We start from the raw sequence: 24,149 nt of genomic DNA on the forward strand, positions 1-24,149 counted from the left end.
CCAAGCAGTGGAAGGCACCGTACTTTCCATGTCCTGTAGATGAGCACACACACATTCACACACGCACAGCACACATGCGCACACGCACACACACATACACACACACACACACACACACACACACACACACACACACACACACACGGGTTGAGGACATGAGGAAGAAAAAAATCAGGAGAGTCAGTCTCAGATAGTTACACAAAAAAGTGTGTCCTCATTTCACCTAAATGAACTTTTATGCAAACAAAGTACAAAGAACTCAAACACTTTTTCATTAACTGAACGTGAGTACATACAGTGGGGTCAATAAGTCTGAAATGTACATAATTTTATTTTACATTTGTAAATGTTTTCAACTTCAGACCTACATTTCTCTTACATCACAGTAAGATAAATGTAGGGTTAGACAGTGAGACCATAAAACACTCTATCTGCCTTTTCTCAGGCTAGGATGAACCAATTTCAATTTTTTTTGCACATTTATACTACATAGGATCTCAGAATCCAATACACCTTCATATTCCCACCGGTGAAGTAGGCCTTTAATCAGTTAATAGATATGCTGCTATTTCTTAGCCCACCCTAACATTGATTCCTTCCAGTGAAGTGTTTTTGTAGCTGTCCAAGCACAGGAACACTGTAAAGTAAAAAAGTGGATGCTCTCACAATATAATACAATGTCTGTTGACAAACAACACATTTATAAATTCACTCACACAATTGTATGTAAAAAGATGTAAAAGCTTTATTTACAGCAGTTTAAAGCATTTTGAAGAACAAATTAAAACAGCTTAATTACAATATGTTCAGTGTAAAATAACAGTATAAACAAAAACCACTTGTTGCTACAGTTGTACTGGGTCATTTGGAGTAAATCAAATTAGTTTGGAGAACAGGCTCCAACAGATGCATTTATTTACAGCATTTGCAGCAAAGCACAACACACCACAGTGTCTCTGTGTCCCATATACTTCATGTGTTTTATATTTTTTAACAATTCCAATAAAGAAACTGTGATTATAAAGGTTTTATTCCTGTTAATAAGACGTAGCCTTTGAATGATTCTCTTCTTTTAAACCCTAAAAGCTCGAATGCAAATCTGCAGCATGATTTGCCCAATACATTGATTCCATAAAACCCTGAATGTCACACAACCATTTCTGTACTGTAGCACCTACAAACGATAGGCGATGAATCGACTCATAAGCATGTTTCCATATCAGTTTCAGAAGATGGTAATTCATCTCTCGGTTTCCTCCCTGCCATGCTCTCCTCTCACACTCCAGCTGTGATACAGTACTTCTACATGAGGTCTTGAGGTTTCACACATGGCACAATATCACAAATCAACATGCAGTCACTCACGGCGCTCTCAATGTCACAGCAGAGAAAAGGCAAAGTGAGTACATTTTAACCCATTGGAAGACAAATCTCATGCAAGTCCAGGGAAACAGGATTAGGACAAGTATGAAACATAAATACAGAAAGTAATGTGATACAGTGTGGTGAAAATGAAGGAAATTGTGGCACAAGGAGTTTTCGTATTTAACTTCAGTTTTGCGCTTTTAACAGTGACCAATGAGGCAAAAATGGCTAAAAGATTGGACAGGTTTAAAAAGGAATCTTCATGATTTCTATTTTTAATGCCTCAATTTCTGTCTCACACTCAGTCTGTGATACATTCATGTTGACACAGTTGTCCAAAAGATGAATTTTAGTTATCGATTGTCTTACAACAAACTTTCGCTGCTGCTCTGATTTGCTGTCGTTGTTTGGATAACCTCACAGGCAGCAATGCAACAGTGATGAAATGTATTTGTTTTGTAAGATTAAATCCAACACATGATATAACAACACAGTATCTGCAATGCTGGTAACACATGAACTTCAAATGAAGAGTAGAGAGCTGTGGTTGCATTAAGTGTGATTCCTGAAACTGAACAATTTCATATTTCAGTCAAACTTTTGATTACTTAGACTATCGATGTTTCAAAGTGTAAAACAACAAATTACATTTCCATTTTTCCCTATTTGGCTTCAACGATGAGGAATAACTGGCAGGTTTGGCAAATGTACATCTGGTGAACTTCCCCTCATCCAATAAGAGTAGCGCAAAATCACTTCCCTAAGCTGCTAAATGGGAAGCATCCCTCATCGCTGAACATTTATTCATTCAGGGTATTTTAAGGTGCTTTGGAGATATCTATATTGAAATACTTAACATAGTTCTTAATTAAAGAAATGAATTGACATATAACAAAATTAACTCCAGATTTTCCAGATTTAACAGTTCATCTTTTTAATCTCTGTTTTGGTTCAGTTTTGAAATGAGCCTAAAGAGTTAACAAATGTACATAAATGTTCTTTATCTGACGCCAGAATCACAGATTGATATATTACTGTTAGTACTCAGTGACGAGGCCCTCTTTGACTCTGCATGATTCAGTGTTTGGTTGTTGTCCAGAAAGCTCTCGGGAAGTGTTTAATGACCTGGCAAGCAGGAGGAGACTTGGCCGGGTCTGAATCACTTTGCTAATAAACTGATAACATGACCTTGTCAACAACGCAATACTTGCCAAATATTCAGTCTGGCTGCTAAAGGTAATCCAGAGGCTGAAACAAAGTACGGTGGAAGAGAAGAGCAGTTTGATAAATTATTGCGATATGCATATTGGAACAATGTCAAAGGAAATGCAAAATGAAAAGGATGAGGGAGGAACACAGCAGAAATTACACTATTTTATGTTTTTTGTCACGTTGCTCTTTTGTGTTTCACTCCACTATTGGGTAGCTTTTTATAACAAGCACTCAAACAGTAATTTTGAATTGACAAGAGAAAGAATCTGCCAATACTTTTGATATCAGTGCGCAAAGTCTGTTTTATTTATATGCTGAATTCAACAAGAGCAAATAGGGAAATTAACCCCTTGATGTCCATGTTGTAGGTTGCACAGGTTGAATTGTGTGATAAAAGTGATTCTGAAAACTTTTAAGATTTTTGTGAATAGGGAGGAAGTAGGAAGTCATGTGCATTTACCTTTCAATCTGGCTCTAGTGGTTGTAGAAACAATTTTTTTAATGTAAAACTGAACAAGAATAGTGAGGGTCAAGTCTGTCAGTTTAAAATTGAACAGGTCATGATTTCTATTGTGTGATAACCGCTGTTTGTTAATAAATAGTAAAAGTATTCATGAAAAACATGGAACAATATATAATATTGATGTTCGGAAAACTAGTGAATATTCAAAGAAATGTGTTCGCTTTTTTTAACCTCCCTGATTGATGTGTCTACCTAAAATATCCTTGAAGGGTTAACAATCCTGATTACAGATTACCAGTTTACATATATCAGTAGAGAGCTACTGCCACTAAAACCTGACCCGGGTTACAAAAAAACATGACACACAAAACAGAATGTTCACTTCATCATCAATGCAGACTAATGTGTTATTAAGATGCATTCCTACGGGACTCGTTTTCTCTAGGTGAAGTTGGGTCATTTTAATATTGTATGCATTGATCAGTGCAGTCAGTTTGCATTCTTCACCCCCTGTCACAAAATGATGGTTTTTCTGTTGTTTTGTTCCATCCGCTCAGCTGGTTAGGATGATGCTTTGACAATCCAAATTCTGTAAAAATCTGTAAATTCTGTAAATATTGTATCACCCAATTCACCTCTCCCTGGATTATTCATTCTGTCCAGATATGGCTATAGTTTTAAGAGTCTATAAAATACAGTATGTGATGGCTTCTCATGATCTTAAGTCAATACCTGTTTCATTTATTACTCAAATTCCCAGGAAAACATTTATGTGGCTAAAAAAGTGATGTATACAATCAGCTCTTATTAACTTACTATGTAGATAAGCATACATGAAATTCATGGAAATACAAAAGATAAAAACAATGACTTTGGCCCAATTGGTTCCCACTCTCCACAAGTCTGTTGCATGCTGGAACCTGACATGACAGAAGTGCAAGATTTTTTTTTTCTCTGACTGCAATCATATTTTTGCGGACTGGACCCACGTACTTTAACAACCCAGGGTCTGCAGAGTTGATCACACAAAGCACTCATAATCTCTGTACAATAAAAAAAAAACAGTAAACCCAAAATCTGTACAAGGCACATTTGAATTTCCACAGGCATTGATTTGCACAGAGGGGCATATTCTTGGTGACATGACTGCCCCTCTGCGCTGGAAAAGGAGTGCAAAATCCTGGCTTTTTGGTTGGATTGCAAAGGCTTGGAGTCCGTGAAAGGAATAACTAAGGAGAAAATGCAAAAAAATTCCAGTCATTTTAGAGTTCCTGAAAGATGTCAACCAATTGTCTCCAAGTCTCCTCACTCAAAGGGGTGGTCGGGTAGGGTAAGAATGAGTTCCCCATAAACAAAAAGGAGTTTCAAGATGTGATAGATCACATCACACACACACACACACATGATGAAAGAAATAATGCTACGGCTGCTGGGTTTTTCCAAAGGCTAAACCTGAGAGGGGTCATGGCTGCTTGGACTGCCTTGTAAGTAAATCATCCTCCCGATCAGAAGGAGCAGCAGGCCCACACACAGCAGCATGGTGGGCTCCTGGTGGATGACAGGCAGCGCGTTCACATGGATAACATGCCGTCTGTGTCTGTCTGCCACCCCCTGGAATAGAAAGGAGAGAGAGAGAGAGAAGAGATTTTTCATTGTTACTAAGATATATATAATAGTATATGCCCATATACATCAGACAAGCACACATGCAGCTTACATAACAAACATAGCAAACATAACGCTATCTTGGATAATTAATTGTCCAGGAGTTGTTGGATGGTAAACGTATTACGTATGTATGTGGTTAATGGGTCAAAACAATGCAAATCCAAATGCAAAATGTGTGTGCAGCTCGCAATGTTATTCCCGTCCGAATTAATCATTTGCATAGTGTGCTCTCATTTCACATGTTTTAAGTGTGTTGTGATATACAATACATCAAATGTTCAGATGAACACCTTGGGGACCCTATATCATTTAAAATCAAAGAGAGAGAGAGAGAGACACACACACACACACACACACACACACACACACACACACACACACACACTTTGTTTACATCCACAGGAAGAAGGTAAGTACAGTTCTCTATATCCTGCCACATCTCATACTCTCTCCATCTCCAGGTGTGACTAACATCAGTGTTCGTATGAATACAAACATGTTATATGTTAGAAGGCTTTTGATGAGTTTTAATTACTTTCAGTGTTACAAAGTGCCACAAATGTTTTAACTGTACACTTTAAAAATTGGTGTAGCTGTAACCACCTTTACTTAGAAAGTACACGTGAAAGAGTCTCATGGAGTACTAAACATATACAGTATGTACAGTATATGAAAGTCTCCGTTGTTACATAGGTCGACAACGTTTGCCAAATATTGTTTTACATTTTAATATAGAGAAAAAAAACCTCAGGAACAAAAAAAGTATTTAATTAAAAAATTATGTAAAGATAGCTGCTGGTTATAATGTTGAATTATAAGGAATATTTCCTTGATTTAGATTTAAAAAAAAAAAAAGTGTTAAATCGCAGCATTAGAGGCCAAGATTCCCTGACTTTTACTCCCCGAAAACACTGGATTCTCTTTTTCCTGTAATGCAACTGTCATGTTTCAGGTCTAACAAATGACATCACCAGAGTTATTTACAGACTCACCCTCCGAAGCCATTAAAAGCCATTATAAAACTTTTCATGGGCTGAGATGAACTCTCCATGACGAAAAGTAAAGTGATCTCTTTTTGTGTAAAAATGGTGGAGTGCCTGTTTAAAAATCACCTGGCTCATAAACTACATACTAAACTCTATGAAGGCTGTAGAAGACAAATGAGACATTCAGGGATTGCTGGCATGACTTTGGGGAAAGTCAAGCCTGTAATCATTCTAGACCAACTCATTCAACAGCAACAGCCAATGCTGGATTTACCTGAAGATTATTCAAGGTCTATTTAAGGCATCACATCGTGTATAACCCGAGCGGTCCTGTCTTCTTCATTTCTTCCATTAAACATTAAATTATGTTCAAGTAGAGAATCAAATTAAAAACTGAAATCACCTGCTGTAGTTTTGTTCAGGACTCTACTTTACTGGTACAATGTTTACACATTGAACATGTGTAAGCATGCATAGTGCAGCAGTTACTGTTAAGCAGCTTAGAACATCTACAATTTCTCGGATAGATTGAGGTTAAATAAGGAAACATTAAACCCTCACTGAAGCAATGTAAGAATAATTAAGGCATTTACAAGGGTAGGAATCAGTTTTTCCTGCTTGAAGTTGGATGTGCTGTTTTAGGCACAGAGCCAATTCAAATGCAGCCCAGCCGGATGGAGTGTACAATGCCATCCAGACATCGACTGGCACATAATAAGCCATTTGCCCCCGGAGCCAGACCTCTCTCTGAATAACAGGATCTTTATGGAGCAGAGCGCCAGAGGAATATCAAAGCTGTGTGGTTTGAATTGAAAAGTGAGCAAGAAACCACAGAAACCCTTAATGCCAGAGGAGGAAACAGGTGAGGGGAAGACTAAAGCCTGTAATAAATCATTCTGCTTATATTACTAAGTGACACAAACTGTTCAAAGATGAACCAAGAGCTGCCAGAATACAGAATTTGACCTCGGTTTCTTGCACAGAACAAGTATGACTGTGATGCCTGATATATTCTTGGAGACTCATAAAGAAAGATGTACATGGTAAAATCCACCATAAAAGAAGAGAACTGGAGTGCTTTATTTTTCTGAAAAAAACAAACAAACAAAAAAACAAATCTCCATACACATAGCTGGAAAACACTTCTGAACAACACATGATACTTTTTTCTTCTTAAATATGATTTTATACCCAAAATAATCAGCCCCTTATGAGCATGTCTAACTTTAAATCAACTTTAAAAGGACACCAGTGTAGGACATGTCAGAAAGAGCACCGGAGACTCAGTTCACTGCAATAAAACTGAGCCTTGTTTTCTCCAAATGTCACTAAGGGAGTGCTATGTTTGGCAGTGAGGTGGAGTGCTATGTTTGGCAGTGAGGTGAAGAGAAAACTTGCCAAAAAAATATATTTTTTGGGGGGTAGTTTGGTTTCATCTCTACAACATGAACTTTTGACATGATCATAACTCAAGAACTATTTGGGAGCAGAAGGTCAAGTGAACCCCCATTAGTTTAAGCCCTTTTTGATTTGGCAGCACAAAAGCCTGAAAGGGTGTCACATGACATCACAGATCAGAGCTTTGCTCGTTTCTTTAGTTAGTTAGTGATCTATAATCTCACCATTTCTGGCCTTTATACGTAATTGTTTTTATTTCTGGTAATTTGCATGTTGTGCATCAATGTTTATAGTACATCAGAGACGTTTCTCTCCTCCGAGCAGCTTTGGAAGACACAAGCTTTGTGGTTTTTTAGGTGACAAGAGTCAGTGTGCTCATTCCTCACCTCATGAACCGCTGGAATGATTTCCCTGTCAAGGTGGTCTGCAGTTTGCAGAGTGAGGGAAGGGACCACTCTCAACACGTACAGCAAAAAGCTTGTTTCGCAATAACATGTCAGAATTGTTGATCTATCGATGTCTAGATACTGTAGTGTATTTCATAATGACACATCCTGTCTCAGCAGATTCATTCTATTTCTCAAACTAACACCTTTTATGATGGACCCCTCAGAAATATACTACAATACCTGACTATGTAACTAGGAAAGGGGATTGTCAGCTGTTTTACTCATTTTAGGTCTTGTTCACACCTAATAATACGCTTCCTTGGTGCGCACCAGCTGTGAGTACATTGTTTTTGTTTTTTATACAGTATGGTTTGGTTCCCGTTCATAAAGGCAATACTCAAACGGACTATACTGTATATTGTAAACGAAAGTCAGATGCAAATACTGTATGTATATGTAATGGATACTGCCATGGAGACATGGTGTTGTATGGTTGATAGTTAAAGAGGACCTATTATACTACTTTTCTGGTCTTAATTTCTTGTTTTACACTGCTATAGAGCAACCTGACACGAATCACATCACAAAAAACTATGTAGATTTTCGGGAAGCTCTTTCTCTTATTTTGGCGATCCAGCACGTCCTGTCAACACTTGAGTGTGTGTGCTTCGGCCATCTCCGCTCCCTCCGCCTGTGCTTCGGCAATCTCCGCTCCCCTCCCCCCCTCCTGCAAACCCCACTCCGTTGTGATTGGTTACCTTCCTTCCGGAACACTTTCAGTGGCGGGAAGCGCGAGCATGGGCCTATAAGGGCGCGAGGCAGACGCGAACAGGGAAGTGACAGCATTACCATACATGGAAACATCCGCGTGGTGACGTCACGAAGTTACATGCGACGTCACAAAGTTACAAAGGGTAGACCGCTTTGAACACGTGACTTCTCGACTGGCTAGAATAGTGTTTAGTGCTCTGCACAGACACCCCAGACGGTCAGCAGGGAATACGTCGAAATGCATGTAAGTCATTATTTGATAATTTAGTATGGTTAAGCATGACTATGAATCATCATAACAACGTTTATAGGTCATAAAAGTCAAAAAGCATCATAGGCCCTCTTTAAATAAAATAACATATATAATACATATTAGTGTTAACTTCAGTTTATTAAGATTTTCTGATCCAAAGTGCCAACTGTAAACTATCCTTAAATTTCCTGCTCTGTTGTCATGATATGTTACATCTAGCTAATGAACGAGAAAGCATCAATGACAACATAACAGGAGGATGTGGTGTACCTGGGAGGAGCTGAGAGTTGATGTATGTGGTTTAACCAAACTGACGCATTTACATCTGACCAACATCTGTATACAATGTGTCTCAAACTACCTCAAGGATCAGATCATGAGTGATCACATTATTGTCCCACCTCAGTGCATCTTGGTTGCATTAACACCTGGATTCATTATAATATAGTGTTGTCTAAAAACAGAAAGTGCATGCTCAGAGTTTCTTCAACTGGTTTTAATTCATGCAAACACGCTAACTGTATTTGCTAATATGAAAATATGGCCTATAGGTGATAAGTATAGCTTAACAACACATCCACCAGCACCTACACAACTACAAAATGAACATCTCGTTTGTTCAATCCGAACAGTGTTCTGGCAATACAATAAGCTCAGATTTAAAACATCATGTACACAATAGGGCCGGTCTGTTATTTGGGTGATTGGTTGTATTTTACAGTCTGAATGACATGTTTGATTTACGGTGAAATCAGATGCAGATGTCCTCCTCAGTTAACAAACTGCAGACTGGGAGAGTCTGACACAAAGCCCAAACCGTGCAGTTTCACCAAACACCACCAAACTCTCAGGATTAACAAAAAGTAAATACACAGTTTCACATGCAAACACACATCCTCTAAAAGTTAACTCATTCAATATTTTACGTTAAATAACCCCTTACATCATCTGAGAATAGAAAACCTGATTCCACAAATTGTTTGCCTGCTGTGACTGCAACTCTGCGGACTTCAATGACTTTAACTGGCACGCATGTGCATGCACACACACACACACACACACGCACATATATATACACACACACACACACACACACACACACACACACACACACACACACACACACACACACACACACACACAACCATGTACAATACTTGCACGGTAAAGTGCACAGAATAGTGCTAGTGGGCTGCAATAGGGCACACATGAAAAAGCAAAACATCCACAAGAGAAAAATCAAGAGGGCAGTCAGTGAATTAACTCACCAGATAATCACTCAACCAGAAAATCCACAAGTCAGACGAGAAATCAGTGCAGCAGCGATGTAACCTAACAGCCATTCAGCCTACCAGTAAATCAAGATGATTCAACTCATGTGCACAATATCTGCAAAATCTACTCAAATGGATAATCCTGATTAACCTTGAATGTTTTATACAAAGTTACTTCAGATCATGTTTTGTTTAAATAAGTTAACTGTAATACAGAAAACTTGAAAAAAAAATCAAAGCACACATTCAGACAATGAAGTTGATGTGTTACCAGACTCCATTTTCCATTGAATTAATTTTCCATATTTTTTTCTGTTCAGGTTTGGATTCTGCCTATACTCTTTGAGGAACCACATTTCTGGCGCAAAGGATTTCAAATATCTCATTCTGCCTCCTTGCCTTTCTTTTCACAGTGGAAACATTGAGTCAGCCCATTCCAAAAAGATCATGTGATTTTGTTTGGTCACCACAACTTACTACGGCTCGCGCTCAAAAATAGCACTAGAAACAAGGCTACACTAACAAGCACACACACACACACACACACACACACACACACACACACACACACACACACACACACACACACACACACACACACACACACACACACACACACACACACACACACACACACACACACACACCAAACTACTATACACACACATACCCACACTACAAACTGAATGGAGGTTTGTTAAGTTATCTTCTTCTCACTCTTTCCTTCTCTCTGCTTATGTGCCACTATGCAAACATTCCCAAAGAGTGTAATTTCAGTGTTTTTAGCTTTTAAAATGTTTTGGGCAGATCTCTTGTTGGAAGAGCATGCATTAAAAGTATTAGAAGCATCTCTGTAAATGTAAACATCGCTCGAGACATTTTCCTTTACAAGCGAACCCACATCAACGCCCACACACAGATGTTGCATTAGTGATGACGACCTTCATCCCATGTGATCTCTATTACTATCTCCTACTATCACTTATCTGCTTTGTCCTTCTACCCACACATCTGTGTCCAAGTTGTGACTGCAACAATGTCACAGCAAGCTTGTGTGTGCTCTATGTTTGACTCTGGCACCAAACGAACCAGTTGGTTTTGGCCATCCCTGTGAAAGGCTGTCATTATTCTCTGCCTTAAATTATTGCACCTTCAGTTTTCACACTGCGCTTGAAGCGTTGTGTTTTTTAATGTGCAAGTTGCTTTATGAATTGAAAGTGAAGGTTATCCCCCCCATCATTACAGGACAGCATTATGTGAAGAACTACAGCACCTTGTTGTTGAACAACAAAACACAAGCTAAAACGAGCCAGTTATGTTATTATGGGAATACAGGTATTTCTCATTTAAGCATGACCAGATATAACATCCCTTTAAGTCCAATTCATGTATTATACTGTATTCTTCCTCCTCATGTTCAAATCACTACCATCAATGTTTAAGACTTTCATTACTCGTACATGGAGTCATCAAAACATGTATTTAGTGGTACTAAAATATATATATTTTTAAAGTTTACCAGTTTCTTGAAGACAAGTGACTTTAGCTGCCCTCACAATCTGAGACAAGCATTTATCAAAACACTCCTTTGGCTAACAGACTATAGGCAAATGCTACAATATACTGTATCCGTGCATGTGTAGTCCTTAGCAAAAGCTAAACTCTTGGTTAAACAAGGATTAAATAATACTGTCTGCTGCTCTCTGTCTTTCACTCAAACTCAAACAGAACACAAACAAAAACACTAGCCGCCAGCCAGTGACACGCGACTGGTCCACAATGTTCCTGTGAGTTATTTCTGTCTTCAGGACAAAGGGTTTTTACCTCCTACTGAAAGATGACAGAGTGTGTGTTGCAGTTTGTTTGACTGCGTGTGTTTAAGTGTGTGTGTATTTTGGCAGGATAATTAGACCTTGCGCTTTGCTCCCTGAGAGTTCTTTAACCACAGGGCTGAGCCATAATGAATCTACACTGTCACGGACACTGGGCTGTCACACACACACACACACACACACACACACACACACACACACACACACACACACACACACACACACACACACACACACACACACACACACACACACAGCAAGTTTACAGATGTTTGAAAACAAACATGCACACATTGTGTAAATGTTTAACTGAAAGAGTTGGGGGAGAAGGCTGGCTTAATCGAGGACAAAGGCGAGAGAGTCGGTAAGAAATGGGAAAACAAACATTACTCCTCATTAAATTGACCATTGCACACATGTTTTCCTGACGTAATGCATCAGGGCTGTATGGTATTTTTAATTGTTTAACTGTATTTCAGTGCACAGCTTATTTCTAAGGCAATTAAGTGAACTGAACTGAGAGAAAACACCTGTGTGTTTGTGTGCAAGTCTTTTCTCAGATGATGTGAGTCATTTTAAAGCCTGCACAGCCTGAAGTGATGCAACTCCGCTTCTTGGCCGACGCCTTCAGGCAATGAAACTGAATACAACCTCTCTGTCAACAGTGGAAAACACACTGGCAGCTCAGCATTCAAGAGTCATGTAATGATAAGTTAGTGATAATGTGAGAGCGTGCTAAAATATTCCCATAAACCTGCTGAAAAAGTACCATCAAATATTTATTGTATAACAGTATCATCTGGTTCTTCAAGCTTCTTCAAGTTTCTCCTCATCTGGTTAGATGAGTTAAAATGGGATTGGAATGACATTAGTTTTGCATGTATTTGGTCATAAACCGAAATATTTGATAATTACATTCGTATATTTGTACATCTGTATATTCAGGGCAATCCATCCAATAGTTATTGAAAGATTTCACACACACAAAAAAATGTGTCAACATCATGGTTGTGCCCGGTCAAAAAGTCAGGGTCACAAATTCCCCTTTTCTAGCCCAGCTGGACTTGAGCCAAATATGATTCATGGTGGTTCACCTATGCTGCTGGGCCTGTTGGTAATAGCAGCACACTGATTGAAGTGTAAAGTTCATGGCATTGTTGAGAACTTTTTGAAATTTCCCTTTGCTCCAGAAACTTCCGCAAGTTCAATCTCAGAGCTGAGATCCAGTGTCTGGAGTTTGAGCCAGGCTTCCTGTGTAGGGTCACTCTTCAAGGCCAACTGCTCTCCAGTGAATGAGACCAGACATGGTGACTCACAGAGACTATAAGGATTTTGTGGGGGTGAGTGCCACAACTGGAATGCTACTGTCTTAGGACATTTTTGCATGCATGCACCATAACCCATTGTGATGAGGACTTTAGTTATTAATTGAATCAATCCTCTGTTAAATCCTAGCAGAACGACCTGCTATTGTAACAATCAAATTGCCTCTCTTCTTATACCCATGTTGATTAATAAGATGTTTAAAATCTGCTAAGAAAACTGAAAAACATCTAATGCTATACTGCGGTTATGAAATCATGTGAAGCCATGCATGTGCACTTGTCCACAGCAACAGCAACACCTGGCAAGAGAACAGGGAACTAGCCTCCACGTTCCTCTTTTCTCTGCCTCCTCAGTGTTTCTACAGCATTAACAAACACACACACACACACACACTGCTGCTTTCTGGATTCTGTTCACAAAGGGCTCGTCACCAAGACACATACAAAACACATGTGCACACACACACACACACACACACACACACACACACACACACACACACACACACACACACACACACACAGAGCCGGCCCAAGCCTTCAGGGGGCCCTAAGCGAAATATGATTAGGGGGCCCCTCTCCAATGTTAGCGCTGCTGAAACTATAGATCTTTGTTAAATATCATTCACACCCCCAGTGTTTTCCGCTAGTGCCTCCACTGTGCGGCTGTGCGAAAATATTAGACAGCCGAGATTCAGACCCTCCTAGGGGGGTCCGGGGGTATGCCCCCCCCGGGAGATTTTTTTAACCTTTTTAAAGTGAAATGCATGAATCTGGTGCACTTTGAGAGGAAAATTAAGAGGCTAAATCTGAGAAATTTTGTGTGAACAAATAATTTGGAGACACTGGGTCAGATGAATTAGAAGCTATTGAAGAAGGACACATGGATTTTCCATAAAAATATTAATATAAAATAAAATATTATGGGTTGGGCTTGGAGCTCTTTTTCTTTTACGGGACATATTTCTCTGTAATATAGTGAATGCATTTAAATGCAGTGTGAGGAACGAAGCAGAAGAACTCTGTTGTCCAGCTACTGTATCTTTTTTTCCACAGACAAGGCTGACATAGGCTATAGACTATACACAGTGCATGGGCAACTGAGGGCAGCCCCATTTCCAATTGTTTTTAAATAAACTCAATACACACTGTGCATGGATGTGAACGTGACATGATCAGATAATTTCGGATTTCCTCCCAGATGAACTAATTAAATTTTTAGGCTATTAATTATCTAGACCAAAACATTGTATTCCTTTTTTTGTATGATAACTCACATTTGCATAGTTTGATGTTAATATCAAACACACAAACTAAAAAAAAAAAAAAACATTTTTTTTTTTTTTTTTTTTTTTTTAGGGGGCCCCCCAGGCAGTCGGGGGCCCTAAGCGGCCGCTTAGTTCGCTTATGCCTCGGGCCGGCTCTGCACACACACACACACACACACACACTTCTCTTTCTGGTAGTGTGACTAGGTGTTCAGTCATCACCTATTTCTCCAACCTGCGTTCTGTTTTCCTCTGCAGCTCGAATCACAGCTTTCATTCTTGGCACATATCACAACAAGTGGGATTTTTCATGTACAACATGAATTCAATTCTTCCTCATGTCAGTGTATTGAGCTGTACTGCTGTCAAGTGCTTAACTCCTGATTCCTCCCAGACTTCTGTGCCGAACTTGGTTAAATGTTCAAGGAGTGTATGTTGACAGTAAACTTGATCATCCAGAAGGCCGATAAATGCAGCAAATTGATCAAAACCAAAACCTGAAAGATGGATGAGTAACCCAGCTTTAATGGGGTTGAGAGCAATTTGGTGACTGCTCAAACCACAACTGCACTCAAATAACATCCCTTAAGGGATTTCAATACTTTTGGTAAGTACAGTATGTGTGTGTGTGTGTGTGTGTTGGGGGGATAATGCAGAAGGAAGATTTTCTTTTCTTTTTTATGCAGAAGAAAGAGGTTAGAAAGGGTTAACCATCTTCCTGTTTGATGCTCATTTGGACCCAGAAGGTCAACACAGTGGGAAAAGAATAATGTCAGACCAATTAGTTGTAGCCTTTTTCACTCTTATTAAGCTCTTGACACAAAGGGAGCATTTTAAAGATCTTCAGTGGGATTCAACAGTCCTTTCAGACACATTCTTGAATTTAGATTTTTTAATCCCTTTCTGATTAGATTAAAGTGAACTCAAACCAGCTCAGACTATTTTTTATTGTCCCACTACTGTAGTAACACCCCTCGCCTCCCAACGCTCCAGTCAGCTCTTTGATAGAGGAGTAGATAAAATGTTGATGATGCAACATGCAGAAATGTTGCCAAGGAAAAAAAAGAGTCAAGACAGAAATTAACTCTTATTGCAGCTATACAACTTTACAGCATGCCCTGTTTGACTGACTGGTGATCAGCGGGTTGATATTTCCCTGCAATAATGTGACAATCTCTTCAAGAAGGCAACGGTCAGACTACTGCAATAGTCATTTAAAATATGATAATAAGAGCAAGTTAGTCATCTTGGATTAATCACCCATCTTTCAAAATACAAGTACTTCACAGATTTCCACAAAAATCTGCAAAACTATATATATATATTTTTTTATCTTTCTTAAATTTCTCCATAAAAAATACATATTCCTAACTTACAGTATTTTTACTTGAATTTTCCTCTTTGTGCATTATCACCACCAGTGGCAGAAGTTTGTATCATATCCCATCCAAACAAATCAAAATATCATCGCTCCATTGCGCAATTAGTGGTCAAAAAAGTGCCTCAGGGAACCCTCCTGTGTAACTGATTCAATCCAGTTTTTAAATTATTTATCCTATAATGCCAGATACAAACAATCCTATCCACATACAATTATTACATTTGATACTCACAAGCTAAATGACTTCCTCTTGACAAAAAACAATCAGCTCAAGTGCTGCTACCGAGGCTGAGCACATATGTTCCACTTTCATAATGTTAGCAGTCGATTTGCTTCTCTGGGTCTCACCACATTTAAACGCCCATGTTATACCATTTACTTCTTTTTTATTTTTTCTATCCCACTGCTTGAAACTCGGGGCTTTTGTAGAGGAAAATGAAGACACTGTTCATGTCCAAATCCTTTTTCTGCAATTTGTATCATTATGGTTGTTTTTACTTGTTGTTTTTTGTAACTGCAGTGGTTACTATAACATCTGGACTTTACGCAGCTTAAGGCTGTCTGCTTGGGTTATTCTCTGATCAAAGTTATTTAGTTTTTCTCACCCCGAGCACAGTGGAAATAACTAACTGGTCAGGCTCCCTCTCATCACTCGTGGCGGTATTTTAGGGGCTTTTTTTTTACACTACCACCACCCTTTTCATTTATTTCCGAACATAGTCAATTGCTTGTTTCCACAGCATCCTCTTTCACATTCAGACAGTTAGACAGCTGCTGCTTGAGTTTGTTTTTAATTTCTGTACAGCAGACTACAGTATGGTCACATTGATATCTAGTTGGCCTAACAAAAAAACGGCTAAGACACAGATGATGTATCCCAACAATAACAACAACAACAACAAAAATAACAAAATTGTGTTGTATTTGATAAAAATCCATTACATCCAGCTGACCATAGTCTCCTTCTGTCAGCCAATAAACTGCTCTACTGAGCACCACTCTGCTGAAAATGTGCTCGCTGATGGTTACTTGCTACACAAACACACAAAAACAAACCAAATCTGTGATCACTGACCCTTAGCAGCAGCCTATTGAAGTCATCTCCAATGCGTCGAAGCTCTCGTCCGATTGCCTCCGCCTGCATGTCCCCCGCTGTGTTTCGTGGCCGCGTGCTAGAGGGGCTGGGAGAGTGTCCTGAAATAGAAAGGGGGGAAAAAATGCCGAATAAGTCAATGCAGTAGAGTTTTGCGACGATTAAAAGGTTTAAACAAATAAACACCATTCATTAAGGCAAAATGCATGTTGAAATAATCAGACTTTAAGCACAAAATGTTGTCAAACATTCAGCAGCTTTATGAGTGGTTCGGGCTTTTTTGGCAGTTCAGCCCGTGGCCACAACAACAAGATCACCTCACAGCTCTGCTGAATCAAAAGCCAAATCCCATCAGCAGTAACATTTTGAGGAAATAATAAACAGACAAGCAGAGTGTGATTCAGAGAGTTTTGATGTTTATATAGCATTATAAAGATGAATGCTCACAAACACAATGTTTTTTTTGCTCTGGCAAACTATTGTTGTCAATTAATATTTGAATGAATTTTCAAAATAACAGTAGTACTACATACCAATGATTTAGAGAAATATAACTCTACAAGCTGACCGTGTGAGTGAACGTGTGTATGCATGCATACATGTGTGTGTGTGTGTGTGTGTGTGTTTTCGTGGTTAATCTGTTATATTTTCAGGCTGTACTACAGTAGGACTATGAAAGGCTCTGACCTCTTACACGTCTCCTCTTATGACTCATGCACTTTGTTATGAAACCCAGACTTAATATTTCTCACATCCTCCAATATCGAACAGAGACCAAAACAGCAAAGAGGCTGCATTCCAAATGTATCACAGGATATAACATGTTGTGCCCTTTTGGGGTTGGTTGTAGAAAAGTGGTCTAGACTGGTCTGGGCTCAGACAAACCTTAAGTGTCTTGAATTACCCAGAATACATAAATAATTACTCTTACTCAAGACAGAGTTGATAATAAATCAGCTTTGTAACGGCCTATTGACTTAGATTTCTGTCTGAAGTTTGTCAAATCAGAGCCTCGGGCAAACTCTATATCTTTGTGCATCTATCCCTGAGGTTGTGTCACGATTAAACTTTGAATATAAATCCAGCAAAGACAAAGTATGACTGTTCCACTCGGGCTGAGAATGGAGCAACCTGACGGTATAGGTGCGATGAGGAGGAAGTGGTGTGGAAGTTCAGCTGTAATCACGCCATCAGGCATTGTGGCGAGGACAACATAATATATTTTGTATGAGTGTGTGTGTGTGTGTGTGTTTATCTCCTATCTGTCCTATCTGATGGACAAAAAGGACTGAATTAGAGGGGGAAGATTTCTGTCTGCATATAACAAAAGAATGGGTAGCCTATTTTGACTGCTACACACACACACACACACACACACACACACACACGTTCTGGTCTGCTGGTATCTTGCACGTCTGGCTGCAGTGAAGGAGAATAAAGGAGGCTCAAGGCAATCAGTGAAGCTAATCACTGCTATTATAAAAAGCAGAGTCATCCATACAGAGGTTACAATACACTGGGGCCTACAAAAGTTTTCTTTCGGATAGATACTCTTTTACTTACAAAAGACCACTATCCTTGTAAAAAATATATATATACAAATCCACATAGTTTATTATTATATTATATGAATGTGGTTCAAGTTGGGGTTTTAACAGAAGGGGGTGGGGGTTGCTTTTACACAATGTATTTGTGTGCAGTAACAAAAGTGACAGCTTGATTTTGAGAAAATTAAATAAGTAGAGATCATATCATGATGAGAGGGCAATGTCATCATAACATATTGGTTAAACAGTATATATCGTCCTCTGCACTAGCACTGTGAGAGGATTAACTCTGTTGTTGTTGCTGTTGTTTTTTCTTGTCAAATTCTATTTTTGTTCCAAATCTCAGCCTTACGCCGCAGGTTAGGTTTTGTTTGCTACCAAGCAACAGGACAGGCAACTTTAGCCAACAGCGTCATAGCTAGAACCCTGCGTGTCTTGTTCTGTTTTTGTGTCCGAATGAATAGCAGAAATAAAAACAGGATCACAGGACTGTGAGGAGTGATGAATGTCCCCAAAACACTTTGGTGGCTCCTTCAACACAAGATCAAACAAAGGCCCGCCGTCAAGGGGTGGGGGCCACAGGGAGACCCTCAGAGAAAACAATAAAATAAAAACTTTTCTTAGAAGAAAAGAGAAAAATACATAGAAGAAAAATATTTTGCCGCTTTGATGACTGTTACTATTACTAAAAAAATAAAAGCATGTGATGGCAACATGTTGAGTCTTTTATTCACGCAGAGATGCAGGCAAAGAGGTCGCAGATACAACGCATTAACATGATAAACCATGGCATTAGTTAGCACACAGTGATGGCTGTCAGGCAGCACGTAGGCAAGCAAAAGCATAAACCAGAGATGCAGACAAATAAACAATACATTCAAGACAGAAATATGGGGAGTTATATAACATTATGACTTCTTTAATAATAACTCAATGTAAGATTATGGTGCTGACCTTTGGGACCCGGCTATGTCATGAAATATTTGGAGAGAAGTGATTTTCATTACTACACTTACTAGACTTCAGGTGACTTGCTTTTACCTATTACATGTCAACTAACTAGCTGTTAAGGTTCAACTGACAACTGCTTTGACTCTTTACTCAACTGATACTCCCAGCTCTTTCATTGGTTCAACTTCAACACATAAACTCCTTTTACGTTCTTCTAACCATTTAGTACATTCAGTTTGACTAATGGTTCTTGCATAATTTCAACACACACACACACACACACACACACACACACACACACACACACACACACACACACACACACACACACACACACACACACACACACACACACACACACACACACACACAGACACACACAGACACACACACCCACACACACAGGCGTGGTTGGTTTAGCCAAAAGTCCAGACCCTTCTTCCTTCCTGTAAATCTGACTCAACAGGATTATATAAAAACTGTGAATCCTAGGCAGCCATCCAACATCAACAGGCCTACCATAGCCTGCTGAGGTGCCTGCGTCAAACTCATTCATAGAGACAGTGAGGCCAAATGTATTCATGCCACAAAGTAAAGATGGAGATGGTAAACATATTTAAGGGGTTTGTTTTCGAATAAATTCCAGACGTTGAATTATGTGAATGTCACTTGTTGATGGGAATCAGTAGAAATGGGTTTGGCAGCACTGCGGGGTAATGATAGTGTGTCTTGGATCTGCATGTCATTAACATAATGTGGTGTGGTTTCTCTCTAAGGGGCCACTGGTGCAAGGTGTGCTGCAAGTCAATAGATCTGAATTTGAAGATGAGATGATGTGAAGACTGATTTACTCATGTGCAATATTGGTGTAAAGAAAACTCTTTGCCTTCACAGGGGAGTGCAATAACAGCATGTGTTTGTTCATCTTTTTTACTATTATTGTTAACACACCATCTCCCGCCCAAACAAAAAGATATTTGAAAAAGGAAGCTTCAGGGTGCATGTGCTGGGCTCATATCTGGTTTCGTATTGTCGTACACCCACACAGCAGCAGCAGAAGCAGCAGCTGAATTTAATAGTGAAAACAGTGAGAGCAACTTATTTTGACTGACTCAGGCCAAGAACTTTCAAGTGCTGTAGTAAGCCAATATTATCAAGCCACAGCGTCAGTGTGTGCATTAATGTATTTATACACAGACACCTTACTCTACAGACTTGTTTAGTTGTTTGAGCCCATGGGAAGATGGAAAGTGGAATTGTTTCCTTTAAAATAAATATCAAAGTAATATTATTCCGTTTAATCTTGCCGCTGTCACTCCATCAATTGTCAGACTTTGTAATGAGAAACGTCAGCCTATACTATCAGCCTGGATTGAGTATGCTATTGTAGCAAATCACTGTTCAAGTGTACAAAGTAAGTGCCTGTGCTCACCGTACTGCTGGCACGTCCCCAGTCCTCCGGCGTGCGCCTCAGACATGCGCTGTAGGGCGTGTTTCACCACCTGGCCGGTGGGGCTCAGAGTCTGCGTGGCTCTGTCAGTCATCACTGGCCTCGGAGAGAGCGGGGAGGTCGGCAGCGAGTCGCCTTCGGAGGAGAAATATCCACTGGAGGCGCGACGGGGCAGGTGGTGCCTCGTGCGAAACACAGTACCGGCCCCTCGGCTTTCGAAAGGGCTTCTGCTCCAGGAAGGCGAGTCCGGCTCTCTCCCTCCGGTGGATTCGCGGGGACCAAAGCCCCGTTCGTCGTCGTTGTCTGAGCGGGAGGTTTGCGTTAAGGCTCCCGCGGCAACGGCGGGTGGTGGTGGGTCTTCTCCTCCGCTCCCCTGCTTTCCCGTAGTTATTGCGGTTGGGCCATCGGGCCGGTTTGGTGGTCTGTTGGATGAACAGAGCAGCACCGTGAGCCTGGGCTTTCATCACGCTGCTGCCCACACAGCCTACTAATACAGCATCATGTCTCTGCTGCAGCTTGCACTTCAGCTGAATACGTTTCCGCGCACTGCAGCATGCGTCAGGACTGGACTTCGTAGACTAAACGTTTTTCCTTACAAGTTTAAGATGTTTGTTATATAAATCTGATTAAATTTAAATTGAATCGCAGTGACCCGCACCAACGGACACCCCTGCTCTGATAATTTACGTTGAAACGTTACCACGTTCTAGCCCACGTCTCACAGCAGTTGATAGCGTTTGGAGTTGTGTAGTAAGTGTTTGACCAGCTTATGTGCAGTGCATGTTCCTGTTCAGGCGGTAGCCAGGGTTTCCTGGTGCGCCTCTATTGTTTGACAGGCGTTTGCTGATTGCAGCAGGTCTTTGTTTCGATTTGTGGGGCAAAAGAATAATCCGGCATGGAGGAAACCACTGGAGTAACTTTAACTTCATCATTTAGCCTACACACTGTTGGTGACAAATGCGTCCCAGCGGAATCAAATTCCAAGAGTAAATCAACTCAAACTATCTTCCATGTCTGCTCATTGACAGTTAACGAGGACAGTTTTCAAGTAAAAAAAAAACGGTCATTTTACTTTTTAATCCCCAAAACAAGACTCAGTGTGGCATTCTAAAATAGAGATATTTTGGTGCAGCGCTTCCTGTTTGTCCAGACTAAACAGCTTTGTAAGCGCACTGATTCCCAACGGCAGTGACCTACTTCTGTGCTAAAATGACCTACAAGTATGACTCACTTGTTTTTAGCAGCAGGTCTCCTTGAAGTTGCCAAACGCACTTTTACGCACAGGTAGATGTAGATATCCACCTTTTGGCTTTTACGCATTTTTACGCGCGGAGAAAAAATGACAGCACCCGCACCAAAACTGGACGAGACTTCCTTCTGCCAAATTAAAATTGCACATTTCACTGTGGGCTTCAGTGCACAACCGATCGTTACAAGGAGGGTTATTAAGGGTGTCCGACAGCATTAACATAAATGGCACCAAAACGCACCACCTCGCTGAGAGAGAAAAGCAGGCGGATGGAAGACAAGATAATCTGCAACGTCAGTACCAGAAAACAAGTCAAGATCAGATTTCCCGGTGCTCAATGTTTTACGAGATGTCAGCAGCAGCACGTCTGCACTGTCACCGTAGTTTACTAACATGAAGAGATGCTGTAAACTGTCTCTGTGGGAGACGACAGTTAAATACTGATAGCCTAATTTAGATTACACGATAACGTTTCACATTTCTATTAAGACAAAATATTGAAATAATCGATCATCTGTCACACGGATGGTATGTGCCTATTGGAATAAGCTTACTAGGCCTACTGTATATTTGTGACTTTCTTCTTTAAAACCCAGTGGAACATGTGCGCCTCCCACCGGACGCGCGCACTAAAGTGGCAAAGCAACCTTTTACAGTCCGATAATTGCCAATTATAACGAGTGTTGACACCACAAAAGCTACAGGTGTAGCTGATATAGCCAAAAAGGTCTTAAAAATCGTACGTCAACCCTTTGCCTGACAAGAGCAGTGGTAAATTAAAAGGCGGCTGAACTCCGTGACCTCGATCACAACAAAGCAGACTGTCACTTATCTACGTAGAAATCAACTCTTCTATTACAGTGAAAACATTGTTTTGTATTGCCGAATGCCTGCCTAAAAACTGCACACACGTTATCATGCAAATAACATTGTCTTTCCTTTGCATCCTTTGGGAGACAAAGCTACCTACGCCGCGTGTCATGGACCCATATGGCTTCCTAATGCCTTTATCCCGGTTTAAATGACTTGCGCATGCAACTAATGAGGTTTTTAAAAGGAACTGAAGCGGCGCGCTACGTTCCCAAACATGCCGACAAAGTCAAAGGATCGCAGCAAAACGCAAACTTATTCCTAAAGCCGTCTAAATATAATAAAAACAACCTGCATAGGGGCGGAATATATCGCCTAAAACTGTCTGACTATTAAATGAGTCACATAAAAGAAGCGCAGTAAAGTACACAATTCAGTTTTAAGTCAAATTTTAAGCATACAAATAAAAAATCGTCATTAATATTATAGTGATATTTCACAATAGCCTACGCGAAACATGACAATGTAAAAACTGAATTATTATTAATTTCCTGTATTTTGAAAACGCTTCCATTTAACATTGAGTACGACTGTGGCTGTTTTCAGCGTGACAGCTGACATGCCGGTAGAGGCACATATGAAAACTGTTAGTACTTAAAAATATACAAAAAAAAACATGAATGTACAAACCGCTGTGCTCCCTCTTTTCCGACTCACCTGGATGGATGGTGCATGTCAGTGGCGGGGCATCATCACTGGATCCGGAAAAAAAACAAGATGTCAAGCGCGCTGTATGCGTTAAAGATTATTTCAATGCAAGTCCAATTAGGGTCCACAGGTCCAAGGTGAGCAAAACATTAAACTCTTAAAAGTCAAAGAAAAAGAAAAAGTGAAATTAATCCCAGAGTTTTTGCTGAAGTTTGCCCGGGAGGAACGGTTATGTAATCCGCCTCGTCCGAGTTGAACCTGCACCAGAGGACGTAAACAAACTCCAGCCAGAAACAGCGCTTTTGTCTTCACTCAGTATGTTTCCTTACTCTGTCCCTGTCTTTTTACACTAGAGAAGATAAACTCTCTGTGCCCAGTCTGATATGAACCTCCTCCACACTATGACACACCTACTGGTGGGTGGAGTTATTCTCTTGCTCTATTCTGTTTTCTCTGTCTCCCCCTGGCTCTCATACGTAAAAAGCCTCTACTGGCATGACATACTGTACTCCAACATACTCCCATTGTCTGATTCCAGAAGAAGTAAAGTGACAGGGCGATAACAGCTAACAACAACACAATCTTTCAACACAAAAATGCAATTGCTGCTGAATGCATTCTGTCTCCCAATGTTAACATAACTCTGTACCTGTTTGTGTATTATTTTCTCTTATAGGTCAGTTACTAATTCAAACCAGATCTTGGGGATGTACTGCATGAGCACTGGAAGAGTGTCAGAAATAAGTGTATGCTAAT

General features: G+C 40.1%; 1 protein-coding gene across 1 annotated transcript; it reads right to left on the bottom strand.

Moving 5' to 3' along the window:
• Positions 1-742: 742 nt before the first annotated feature.
• Positions 743-23,711, bottom strand: bcl2l11 (BCL2 like 11). The gene is made up of 4 exons (XM_080037078.1): positions 23,403-23,711; positions 20,609-21,048; positions 16,661-16,779; positions 743-4,651 (listed from the first exon to the last, which is right to left on the bottom strand). The coding sequence occupies exons 1-4, from the start codon at positions 23,417-23,419 to the stop codon at positions 4,487-4,489; spliced, it is 741 nt and encodes a 246-aa protein (XP_079893204.1). The 5' UTR covers positions 23,420-23,711; the 3' UTR covers positions 743-4,486.
• Positions 23,712-24,149: the final 438 nt, after the last annotated feature.

The sequence above is a fragment of the Ammodytes marinus genome, assembly GCF_949987685.1.
Source record: "Ammodytes marinus genome assembly, chromosome: 11".
Classification (NCBI taxonomy): domain Eukaryota; kingdom Metazoa; phylum Chordata; class Actinopteri; order Uranoscopiformes; family Ammodytidae; genus Ammodytes; species Ammodytes marinus.

Coding starts and splice junctions, on each gene's coding strand:
- bcl2l11 (XM_080037078.1), bottom strand. Junction 16,780..20,608: donor GGGGACGTGCCAGCAGTACG/GTGAGCACAGGC, acceptor TTTCTATTTCAG/GACACTCTCCCAGCCCCTCT. Junction 4,652..16,660: donor TCAATAGGCTGCTGCTAAGG/GTCAGTGATCAC, acceptor TTTCTATTCCAG/GGGGTGGCAGACAGACACAG.